Source organism: Lynx rufus, unplaced genomic scaffold (genome assembly GCF_022079265.1).
Source record: "Lynx rufus isolate CCGP_SWC_20201006 ecotype Redwood Valley unplaced genomic scaffold, mLynRuf1.p SCAF_5, whole genome shotgun sequence".
Lineage (NCBI taxonomy): Eukaryota > Metazoa > Chordata > Mammalia > Carnivora > Felidae > Lynx > Lynx rufus.
The window spans coordinates 47,857,128-47,870,444 of NW_025814867.1; the positions used below are offsets into that span (position 1 = coordinate 47,857,128).

The 13,317-nt window shown below is 37.4% G+C and overlaps 1 protein-coding gene across 1 annotated transcript in view; it reads left to right on the forward strand.

The window, feature by feature from the left end:
• The window catches only part of LOC124527152 (transmembrane protein 183A-like), an 88,728-nt gene extending 79,613 nt beyond the window's left edge, over nt 1-9,115 (forward strand). The window contains exons 4-5 of the mRNA XM_047100405.1: nt 8,082-8,106; nt 8,254-9,115. Of these exons, the coding sequence (XP_046956361.1) occupies nt 8,082-8,106; nt 8,254-9,084 (856 nt within the window). The 3' untranslated portion in view covers nt 9,085-9,115. The remainder of the gene's footprint in view (nt 1-8,081; nt 8,107-8,253) is intronic.
• The last annotated feature ends 4,202 nt before the right edge of the window (nt 9,116-13,317 follow it).

Sequence of the window (13,317 nt, forward strand, 5' to 3'; positions counted from 1 at the left end):
AGATATACACCTTTATATAAACAAATTATATATTATATATAATATTCAAGTGGATGTGCATTTATATGTTTCTCTATTTTTCTGCCATGACACACAAGGTTCTTCATAATGGAATCACTATCGTACAAACATCTTTTTGCCCTTCTGCATTTCTTTTAGATTCTTAGAAGTAGGATTGTTGAACCACGGAGTATGAATACTTCATGAACAGCCAAACTGCTTTCCAAAAGGCTTTGGACATCTACTCTGCTATGAGAAATACATGGGAATGCCTGTTTTGTCCATTCAGTCACCAGTTTGAGTCATTTGCTCATATGGCTTCTATTTTGCATTTCCATGGAGGAGAATCAACAGACTCTTTATTGCTTCAAAGGCCAATAAATTGAGAAAATTGGATGGAAGTAGGTCATTATGATGTATAAAAGCAACTAACAGTAAAACAATAGAATACACTCCAAATTACTAGGGGTGAGGTGTACCTTAGCAAAAAAGATCATACAACAAAAAAGAAAATAAAGGAAATATTTCAGTATAATAAAAAGAAAAAATACCTTTAGCACCTTTTCCTAAACTCTTCAGAGTAGATCAAAAGATTAAAATTAATTTGGAGGAACCAAACGTAACTTTATGAAATTTTATGTATATAATGTGTAACATTTATATTATTGTATATAAAATATAATCACATATCCTGTGTTATATGTAATAAGATTATATATGATTATATACAATGAGAATAAATCTATCAGTCTCTTGCTTGTTGTTGGTAAGGCAGATATTGTTGGCTGTCCACACATCCAGCAATAACCCACCTTTCTTGCTGGGAAATCAAAAGCCAATTTGAGCATCTTTAACATCATGGTATAAACCATGATGAATCTGAATCAAAGATGATAATCCAATTTCTATTTCTTAGTAATTGATGGGTGTGTGAGATCAGAGGGAATACGCATGGGAGGCTTCTGAACTTAAGTGAGATAATAAATTGTTAATGTTTAATCTACTCTTCACCAGCTCTTCTGTGATTTATTTGTAGTTGATGCAAACAGAGACTACAGTATCCTCCAACCACAGACTCATCCATGTGGCAATACTTGGAATTAAAACAACCTCTCCCCTAAACCATTACTGGATCAAGGCAATTAAAACTGCTACTGCAAATCATGATAAATAACAAAAAAAATATTTCATATCAAATAAAACCTATGAGGTCAGAGTGAAGGTCTACATTGAAGAAACAAGATTAAAATCAAAGTAGTGCTCAAGAAGTGTGAAAAAAGAAGACGAGATAAACCTCAGAATAGCAGAACAAAGTCAATTATGAATTGAGAAAAAAATAAGAGTTAATTCCTTTGAATTTTTAATAAAGTAGAAATGATACTTGTTAGCATAATACAAATTATGCAAAACTTCAATTTTTCTGATTATAAAATTTAATCATAATTATGTATTGTTTTCCTTGTTTAAATTTCTTTAATGTTTATGTTAGAGAAAGAGACAGAGTGTGAGTGGGGGAGGGGCAGAGAGAGAAGGAGACACAGAATCTGAAGCAGGCTCCAGGCTCTGAGCTTTTAGCACAGACCCTGACACGGGGCTCGAACCCACAAATTGTGACATCGTGACCTGAGCATAAGTCAGACTCTTAACCAACTGGGCCACCCTTGTTTTCCTTCTTTAGATCGATTACACCTTAAAAATAAATTTTACAAAAAAATACATGGGTGAGCACCATATGTGAATATAGCATACTAAATATATATACATGAATATATGCTATTTGAAAATGTATTTAACATAAACATGAAAATAAAATTTCTAAATTTCTAGATGACATTTAGTCCTCCAAAATATAGAAAATGCATCATTATCTTTAATGACATAATATGTCAGTTATTTTAATGAAAGATCTGTTTATTTAAAAAATATTCATCAGATACCTATTTGTTACAAGGTATCATCAGCTTAGGTGAATGGAATATAATAGAGAACAGGTACTCATAAGCTGTAAGATTTTTTTGGTTGTCATTGAAATATATTAAATTCACAAGGATAGGATTCATTATTCACTATTTTTAAAATCATTTATTTTTTCTGAGACAGCGTGGGCCAATTAAACCTGAAAGATTCATGCTTGCTTTCGTTTCACGAAATCATCCTCAATGATAATCTAATTTGTTTCTTCAGAGTGTTCTGTTCCCTCCGTATACACAGCTTCTCTTTGTTCTTCCAATCTCCTCTTTTCTAATAGCTTCCATTGGATGCTTTTCCTGTCTTCTCTGCTCTTTTTATACACTTCTTGCCACGTTACTGACTTGATTTTCTAATTGTCAGATCTGCTTTCTTTTTTCTTCTAATTTGGTTTTAATATCTGTTATGGCTTTGTTAGTGAAATATACCACTTAATCTTTATCTCTCATAGAATTCATAGGCTTTTAAAATCTTGAGAGTGAGAAACCAGTTGACTGTTTTCTCTTCAAATGAAAAATGTATTTTGTACATATTTTTGAAAAAAAATGTTGCATAGTTCTACTATTAGTTATGTTGCTATTTTACCTATCATTTAGTTATGACCTGCTACTTGACCCTGAATAGTACAGTATAGTCTTTTGATTCCACCTCTTGTTTATCTGAAAATCAGTTTAGTGCTTCTCAACCATAGTATACATTAAAGTCACTTAAGAGAAGGGAGGGGATGCCTGAGTCCCAGCCTAGCAAATTTTATGTCAGTTTTCAAGGTGAGTCTCAGGTGAGTCTCATGCTCTTCAGCTAAAGCCTAGATATCATTGGTTTTTATTATCTGTTCATCTCTTTGAGGGTGGTAGAAATAGAGCTGGGCCGAGGAGGAGCTGGAGATGAGAAATAAGCACCGTTGTTTCTTCTTTTCTCTATTCATTGAAAGACCATCACCAGGGCCACTTGCACAGGGTTACAGAGAATCCAATGGCATTTTCTTAGCTGTAGCTATTCATTGCCTTCTAATGTAATTAACTCTCCTTTGACACACCTATTCCTATGACCTGAGTTGACATATCACCAGTAGGTATCAGTAACAAATTTTTAGCGCTAAAAGGAATCTTAACAATAATACATTCTCTATTGAAAAAAATAAGACACCAGAGGGTTAAGATAGTTGCCCAGGGAGTATAGAGAAGGTGGGATATGTGAACAAGAAGGGTTATAACATACTAGGTGCACTGTTAGGTGCTTTATCCACATTACATCATCGAGTATAATTCTTGGAGGTAACTGGATGAAAATCATCAGTTGCCTAATCAGTATTCATTCCCTATCTTTCTACATCCTAATAGCATCTAGATTTTTCTTTGAGAAAACATCATTCCCCCAATCCAACTTTTAGTTGCAACATTGATCAAAAATCTCCTTCCATTTGCCAAAGTTAACTTGTTTGGGAATGGGCAGAAAACCAGGTGTAAGCCAAGCAATACACAGCGTTCTCCTGGCTCTACATGTTGATTTTTTTTTTAGGGCAAGGCTCTGGCCTTTTAAGCGGTTGTGGGAGGGAATGCTCTTTCTCTCCCTCTCCTATTAGACATGAATAAGGAGCATGTAACTCCTGTTGCTTCCAACAGCCAGACTGTGACCATCAGGAAAATTAGCATAAAGACATTGCCCAACCACAAAAATAAAGGAGAATACTGGAGAAAAAATAGCCCTGAATGAACTATGCCAGACACTGCCTACATTCAGACTTTTCAGTTAAAATGAGCCAATACATTCTCCTTATTGTTCACATTTTGAGTTTTCTGTCCCTCACAACTGAAAGAACCGTGATTGAATCAGTTCTATTACTCCTGCTAGGTCATAAAAGTAATCATCTGAGGCTGGTTTGCACTGCCAAACACCAGCCACATGTGGATATTTAATATTAAGGACAAAAATTAAAAATTCATTTCCTCAGTTGCACTATCCAGATGTCAAGTGCTCAATAGGCACGTGTGGCTAGTGACTACCTTATTGGACAGCCCAGATATAGAACATTTCCATCATCACAGAAAGGTCTATTGGATAGCACCAGTGAGGGATCAGAACTTAAGTAATTTATCTGTAGTTGCACCTGTTTACTATCTGAACACAGATTTTAGGCATTTAGAGGAGTGGAGATTTTTTTTTTTCAGATTCCATTAAATCCCTGTGGTCAATGTTAAGAATCTGTATAACTATCCAATGAAATTGGGCCACTTCCTGGATGTTTACATTCTACCTCTGTAAATATAGCATAAAAGAATGGCCCATAAGATATTCACCCATGGCCTGAGGTGCCTCATTCATACTGTGTAAATCTTTATTTATGCTGATTTTGAGTTTCTAGTACTTGTATCACCAGTATTTGTATTCGTTGTTCTTGCCCAAATTTGTATCAATGGTTAAACCTTTTCCTAACACTTCCATTGTTGCTGCTTTAATTTTCCTCAAGATTCTTCAGGGGTTTCCCTTCCCTTGTGAATCTGCTAAATGTCTGTCTTTGCCTTTCTATTTTCAAATACTTGCACATAGAAAGCTTTCCCCAAGGTATCTGAGCTCTCCTCTTGACAGACACTGTGACATGAATGGAAAAATAGTATGAATTCCTCCATGCATGTCTGAAAATGAATTTGACAAAGCTTATTAATACCAATAGCCTTCTGGCCATTTTTAAATCCAAGCATTCCGTTCATTGGCAGTGAAGCTTATTTCTTTTTGATTTGCTTTTTAATAAATAACCTATTGAGCACTTGAAGTGCTTGCTGGTTATCAAATTTAGAATTAATTGCACTGCATTTCTCTGGGCAGATTAATAAAGCTGCCTATTGAAGAATTCTATTCTAATGGACATTTTGTGGCACTGTTGGAAGTAATACTGAACATAAATGAAATAAAGATTTGGTTTCAAGCATGACTAGGTTTACAGTCACATTAACTAATGGATGATATGAGATTTTAATCTTTGATTCTTTAAAAATTCTTATTTTTATTAAAAATGCTATTTTCTACTTGCTTTTAAATATTCGATGCAAACACATAAGTTGTTTTCAAAATGCTTTCCAAGTCACCTTATTATGCACATTTTATACATATTCTACCAATTTTTACTCTATGTATTTTTTAAGCTTTTATAGAAGATACAAGATTTTGTATTACAGCAAAGAGCATTGGGCATTGGTATTCAAGCACAGGAAGTAATGTTAATCCTGAGTTTTACCATGCTCTGTTATTTCGGTATCATTGCTAAGTTGTTTCATTGGTAATGGTGCTTCCATAACAGAGAGCTCAATTAAGGTTAATTAGCAGAACGGGCTTGACACCCATGATTAATAACCTAACTGCTAAGCTAATGCACTGAAGTTCTTGAACCATGCATCTAACACCAGGTGTGATCTTGCTGGAGTAATTGAAGTAATAAAGTGTCTTTTCCATATGCTTAGTCAGCAGAAATAATCTCTCAGTGAACCTTAGTTCTATTTAAGATGGTTTTGTCATTTATTTTTGAATAATGCTTGGCTCCCATTATATTATCACAGTGAAAGGATAAGGATGTATCCAGAATCACTGTTGTAAAAGACAGTTGCACATATACATATATATACAGGGAGCTTCTCTCTACATATACATAGATATACATATAGAGAGAGAGAAGTTCCCTTAAGTTTTTATATTGCTCAATACATGGTCTTCTTTATTCTTGCAGTACATCTTTCTGTAACATAGGGCTCCCAAATTAGAGCAAACTACATTTGAGAATATAGTTCTTTGGTCACACAACCACGAAGGCAAAATAAGATCCATTCTTGGCAGCTGCAATTGCCCTTAGCATTTATTCCTGTCATAAACATCTTGGTGATTTCACTTACATTCGACACATATTTCGGATATCTCATTCTACTCTAGGAACATTTTTGTTTTTACCCACCCTGGATCAGAGTAGATTCCTTAACTACCATTAAAAATATTCAAGTACAGGGGAGCCTGGGTGGCTCAGTCGGTTGAGCGACCAACTTCGGCTCAGGTCGTGATCTCACGGTTTGTGGGTTCGAGCCCCACATCAGAATCTATGCTGACAGCTCAGAGCCTGGACCCTGCTTCTGATTCTGTGTCTCCCTTTCTCTCTGCCCCTCCCCCACTCATGCTCTGTCTCTGTCTCAGAAATAAACATTAAAAATTTTTTTTTAATATTCAAGTATATATATGGATACAGTCATTCTAGTGGAAAGAACACAGCCTGGCAATCTGAAGATCTGAGTCCTAGATTGGTGAACTATGGGCAAACTATCTTTGTAGAATATAGAAAGGAATAACCGTGTCTGTCTTGTTTACTATCGTATGCTCATAAATTAGAATAGTGTCTGGCACACTGAGTGCTCTATAAATAGTTACTGAAGAAATGAATGTCATCACAGGCATAGACTATGCGATCTACTAGGTCTAATAATGGTTTCTATAGTTGCATCCTACTGTGTGCATGACAGTGTTGATCATACTTAATAGACATGCAAATGGCTTCTCTTTTAAATCTTTTTTTGTATCTTTTCTTTATGGTAAATGAAAGATAATGCAATGTGTACTATGGAATTCTTTAAACAAATGTTTAAAATACATGCAAAAATGCTTATAAATTTAAAAGCATGATGTCAGTTAGTCATTATTAGACCATCTATCTGGATACATCTTGCCTCATCATTCCACATTTCCTAGCATTTGGGGACAATGGTGAAAGATGTTTTGCTGAAGAAAAAGATTATATCTAGAGACAACGATATAGAGAAAACAGATGCTTAGTAGGGTAAAAATGCAAATACAATGGCGATAAATTTATTTTGTTGTGATCAAATGAACATGTTTATTCACCACGTCTGTTCTTACTCACCAATTTTCTAGCTTCAACGTTGAAATGTACATACCACAACCAACACCAGAATGTATCAAAAATATTCAGCGTCTAAGTGACAATTTTAGTAGTAACTTTCCCAACAAGAATCTTCCATTAACAAAAATCTAAGCAACAAAAACAGTCAGATTCCTTAGGGCTTACAGCAGGTCTCCTGAAGTTAAACTCCCAGCTTTTGAGGACACGCACTCTCTCCTGGTCCAGATCTTACATCTGAATCTTGGACTTAAACTTTACCTCCTCAGTGGTCACTCTTTAGTCCCTCACACTACAGGGTATTTCCATTCTGCAAGTGCCTACAGCATGTGATGACAGCACACCCAAGGTTTTTTTGAGAGGAGGCAAAGCTATTTTATTTTTAGAATGCTTTCCTTGTGTCACTTGAAGAACTAGCCTTCTCATCTCCTTAACCTGTTTTATTTCTTTGGCTAAATTATATGCTTCAAAGGCAGAAACCATTATTCATTGTTTTATGTTGTCCCTCACAAGTCATAACAAATTTATTAGGTACCTAATAAATACATGTTGATTCTGAGAATTCAATACAAAAGCACAGAATGTTAGAGCTAAAAGAGATACTTTAGTTATCACCATGCTTCAACGTATTTATTTATTTTGAGAGAGAGAGTGCAAGAGGGCACGCACAAGTGGGGGAGGGGCAGAAAAAGAGGGTGGGAGAATTCCAAGCAGGCTCTGCGCTGTCAGCGCAGAGCCTGATGTGGGGCATGAATGCAAACTGTAAGATCATAACCTGAGCTAAGATCAAGAGTTAAACGCTTGATTGACTGAGCCACCTAGGTGCCCCAATATTTTTTTTTCTGAAAACCCTGTCACCTGCTTTATTTCTGGAGGTGGGTAAAGGGAGAAGAGAAAATATTCACTTGAATTTGAGGGGGAGCTTAATGGGAAGCAATAGTAGCAACAGTTTTAGGCCTCTAAGGCTCCTTTCTGATCACAAGGGAAGGCTGAAACTTCCTTGTTTGGAGATTTAAGAGTTTAATTTTTCCCTAGAGCAAGATCATCCATTTTTGCTGGGAGAAAAGAATAAAGAACAACAAACTCAATAGCACCAAATGGGGTTTAACACAGAAAATGGGGCCAGGTTTCTCCTTTCAAATGCACATTTTTTACATTAAAATATGTTTATAAATCATAGTTGTTTTTCCTCTCAATTCAATCCTTCTCCTTCCCCTACCAGGAACCCCGGAGAACTGGAAGAGCACGTGCGTTACTGACCAGATATACAATCCGGACGCCCCTTCCAAACCGGAATCTGATTACTAATGGACTGGCCCAGCACAGGGCTGCCCTCAGCGACGAGAAGCAGTAACTATATTCTCAGGGAGAATGGGTACTGAGGATGCCACCAGTCAAAGAGTCGAACGCTGTGCATCCATGAGAGAACTGTCTCCAGAAAAAAAAAAAAAAAAAAAAAAAAGAGCAAGAGGAACAAAGACCTGGACGGGGCTGGAGGAGAAGAGTATCCCATGGATATTTGGCTATTGCTGGCCTCCTATATCCGTCCTGAGGACATTGTGAATTTTTCCCTGATTTGCAAGAATGCCTGGACTGTCACTTGCACTGCTGCCTTTCGGACCAGGTTGTACCGAAGGCACTTCATGCTGGATGCCTCTCTGCCTTTGCGCCTGCGACCAGAGTCCATGGAGAAGCTGCGCTGTCTCCGGGCATGTGTGATCCGATCTCTGTACCATATGTATGAGCCATTTGCTGCTCGAATCTCCAAGAATCCAGCCATTGCAGAAAGCACTCCCAGCACATTAAAGAATTCCAAATGCTCACTTTTCTGGTGCAGAAAGATTGTTGGGAACAGACAGGAACCAATGTGGGAATTCAACTTTAAGTTCAAAAAACAGTCCCCTAGATTAAAGAGCAAGTGTATGGGAGGGTTGCAGCCTCCCATTCAGAACGAAGATGTTCGTACCAACCCAGACCAGGACTGCTGCCTACTACAGGTCACTACCCTCAACTTCATCTTTATTCCAATTGTCATGGGAATGATATTTACCCTGTTTACTATCAATGTGAGCACGGACATGCGGCATCATCGCGTGAGACTGGTGTTCCAGGACTCTCCTGTCCGTGGTGGCTGGAAACTGTGCTGCGAACAGGGCGTGCAAATCATCCTGGACCCAGCGCACAGCGTTGGACTCTTTGGTGGTGCCCCAATATTTTTAATGTAATGCCTTTGGGCAGGGCAGGTGGTCTCCAGTTCACCAGATTCCACATCACTTTTGCCTAACCCTGGCCATTTCCACAATTATTTGGTGTCTGAGACACCCACAGCTATCATTCTGATTGACATCCGTAAGGGAGCGTGCTCCAGAAGCCTTCACTCAGCTGCCTGAATTGACAGTGAATTACCTTAATGACAGAGCCAGGCCTAACCTGAAGGCCTTATTTTTAATTTATCTATTTTATTTTTTCAGAACACTTTAATCTTACCACGTTGCCTCAAGTGGTTTTTAACCTTTAGACTCTTTATATGTCAACTGCTTTCTGCACCCAAATTCAGTTATAATGAAGCTGCAAAATGAGAGATGTTATAGGGATATTTGTGAGTACACAGTATGCACTATAAATTGTAACATATTGCTTCTAATATATATATATATATATAATTTGATACGTTAAACTTTCAAAGATATTTCCATAGGAATGCAGAAGAATGAATCTACAATCATAAAATATTTAGATATGTGTAATAAGCTAACAACCACCGAACACATTTTATAAGACTGTTATACCAGGGGCGCCTGGGTGGCGCAGTCGGTTAAGCGTCCGACTTCAGCCAGGTCACGATCTCGCGGTCCGTGAGTTCGAGCCCCGCGTCGGGCTCTGGGCTGATGGCTCAGAGCCTGGAGCCTGTTTCCGATTCTGTGTCTCCCTCTCTCTCTGCCCCTCCCCCGTTCATGCTCTGTCTCTCTCTGTCCCAAAAATAAAATAAAAACGTTGAAAAAAAAAAAATTAAAGACTGTTATACCAGATGGGATCTTTAACCCTAATCTGTATAAACCATTACTGGATCATGCTTTAAAATATTATCAAAGGCCCTCTAACCCCTAATAAAAGGCTTCCAACTCATCACTTTGTCCCTTCACCTTTTCCAGATGCATACAAATAAAAATAAATTCTACTTGTGGGACAGAGACACTATATTCATAAGCACTTAACAATATGGGGTATGGGGCAAGAAAGAGGTTATTGGGGTTCCTGGACCGCTCAGCAAATTAAGTGTCCGACTCTTGGTTTCAGCTCTGGTCATGATCTCATGGTCATGGGATCGAGCCCTGTGTCAGATTCTACACTGAGAGTGGAGCCTGCTTGGGATTCCTCTCTCCCCCCACCCCTCTCTCTGCCCCTTCTCCATTTGTGTATCCACTCTTTCTGTCTCAAAATAAATAATAAAGAAGGTTACTATAGCTTCATTAAAAAAATTATAAAGATGCATATAAGCCTCACAGTCTAATACAAATCTTGCCAAGAATCTATTTTATAGCTTAAGCAATGCTGTTATTTATACATTTTTTATATTTATACAAGGGTCTCCCAATGAAATAACCACTCTTTATAGGATTTCTTAATTGATAAAATGTAACATTTGAAGTGTTTACTTGAAAATCCAAACTAATATATTTGTTTTTCTATGGTAAACAGAGCATTTCTTGGATTTATCATGAAAAAAAATTAGTTAAAATATGAAAACACAAATTTGATCTCCAACTCTTTCTTGAGGAAGCAGATGCTGTCTTTGTTTATTATTATAATATTATGCAGAGAAAGAAAAGATAAAGTCATATGCCAATGACAAAGTTGATATACTTACTTATAAAAATGAAAATATGGGAGTAAATGTATATAAGTAGAAAAATACATCTCTGTTGGAAAAGAATTTAAGAGAAAGTATGCATGTGGGCTGAAAAGAAAAAAAAAAGAAGTGAAACTACTCTAGAATTCTATTTTTAGCAGATCAACTAAGGGGAGAAAAGTTGCAAGTAACACAATCCTGCAGAACCCTGGACATTTCCAGGAAGTCAAAAGGAAACCAAACAAACCACAAAGTAGAAGATGCACACCAAGGACAGAGAGGTGCTAAAGCTGGCAGATGATACCAGCTCTACACAAAACCTTTGAAACATCAACATTATGAAAATGGGCCTCCTAGTTTTTCTTTATGAGCATCCACGTTGAGGCCCTTTTTGCTGCATAAACCTTGTATTTTCATACATCTATAGAAAATAGCAGCCCCACTCTTCTCTATCCGTTGACCCCGCTCTATCTTTAATAGCATTTATCACCACCTAACATGTTTATCTGTATATTGTCTAAGTTTCCCTACTAGAATGTAACTGTCATGAGATCAAGTTTTGCTGTGGTGTCCCTTGTGTCTAGAACCATGCCTGACACATTGAAGGTGCTCAAAAAATAATTGTTGAAAGAATATGAATTTAGGTATTCTTAACCAGTTCTATTTTTGATAATCCTACTGTGTAATAATTGATTTCTTTCATTATTTAATTACAGACATGTTACAGCATATGTAAGTAAATATAGTAGTTAGCTTTGTAACACAGCAATGTATATACACATACAGTCTTGACCTCAAAGAGTTTACTCAGAGCTTTAGGTTCACCTGAGTGCCTCCTTAGGTAGACTCTATATCTGGGGACCAGGAACCACACTAATGAATGAAGAAAGACACTCTCCCAATTCCCCCAGAAGGGTAACTGGATATTTTATATTCAGCTTAATCGTATATAAAGTGTGCTTAGATCTTTGAGTTACACGAGAAGATTTTTATTAGTTTTTACACTAGCAGGAAGATCAGAGTCATGAGTGTTGGATATATGAGACAAACTAGTAAAGAATATCCACAGCTTAGCCCTGAGAGAGCTCTTAAAATGCCCATTTGTGGGGGTGCCTGGGTGGCTCAGTCAGTTGAGCATCCAACTTCAGCTCAGGTCATGATCTCAAAATTTGTGAGGAGTCTGAGCCCCATATCAGGCTCTCGGCTGTCAGAGCAGAAGTGGCTTTGGATCCTTTGTCCCCCTCTCTTGCTGCCCCTACCCCCACTCATATTCTCATTCATTCTCTCTCTCTCTCTCTCTCTCTCTCTCTCTCTCTCTCTCTCTCTCTTTCAGAAATACAAAAACACTTAAAATGCACATTTATGTACCAGAGAGAATACAAGAGAGTGCACACGAGAGTGTTGGATGCACAGATACATGCCTAACCTTGGGAACACAATTTTCTGAAACTCTCTAGGGAGAAAGTATATTTTTCAGGTATTTTTAACACCTTTCAAATATATCTGTTATTGTTACATAGAATCCTAAGCTGACAGAGACTTTAAGAAGAGAACTTAAATTATTGCCTTTTGTATTTTCCCCCCTTTTTCTTTTCTTTTTCCCTTTGATTTGTGGCCACTGAAACTTTTAGCTTAGAAGTTCTTACAAGGAACCCAAATCCAAACAAACAGAACTGGTTTGTAAGCCCCAGGCATCCACCCAATCAGCATCTCCTATCTCCTACTACCTGTCAAAGCACACCCTGAACCTGAGGGCTGCACAGAGCCCACTTTAAAATCCCAGGTTCTAATCTAGAACCTTACTTGATGTGATGCTTCAGTACCATTGTCTTCATCTCTAGACCAATCTTTGCTTGATCTCCTTTACTTGCTCTATTCAGATACACTGCATCATTTAAAAATGCTACCTTCTGTTGAACTGGAATCCACCCTAATAAACTCCCCCTTGAGCCCTAGGTCTGTCGGTTTCTAGAGTATATTGAGAAGAGTTGAAATCCACATTTATTGTGTTACACTGAATCATTTCCACTTAAGCCTCCCCATTTCCTTTAGGCATCCATAGTGTGAAACAGTGGGTTTTACCTACCACCTTGGCTGTTCTTACTTGATATACTCAGGTTTGATACCTGCTTCCCAGCATTGATTAAAGTATAATAAGTGAGATTCCAAAACAATTAAGTATAACTAGGCAATCACTTCCCTATTACTTCTGCTAATGCAACTGAGGACACCATTAACTTTTATGAAACCACAGAGCACAACTATTCTGCCCTTTGTGCACACTGTGCTAGTAAATGCTATTTCCATCCTACTTTTAGATGAGTTTTGGCTTCAAAATAGTTTTTACACATATCTTGTCAGTTTCAGGTTATTAAATCTTGCTTGTTGTTTCTGTTAAAAATTACTGGCCTCCAATTCTGTCAATGGAGAGATAAGATCTCCATTTCCATTTTCTGTGATTTGCTAATCAGGTAATTAGATCATTCTGGAAAAAGCCAAAGGCACAGTCCGGCAGGCCACGTCTAGAGACACCTTTCTGACACTCACTGACTAGTTGGTATTTACTAACTTTTGTCCAGTGGTGAATCTACCCAGTTCTGCTATTACT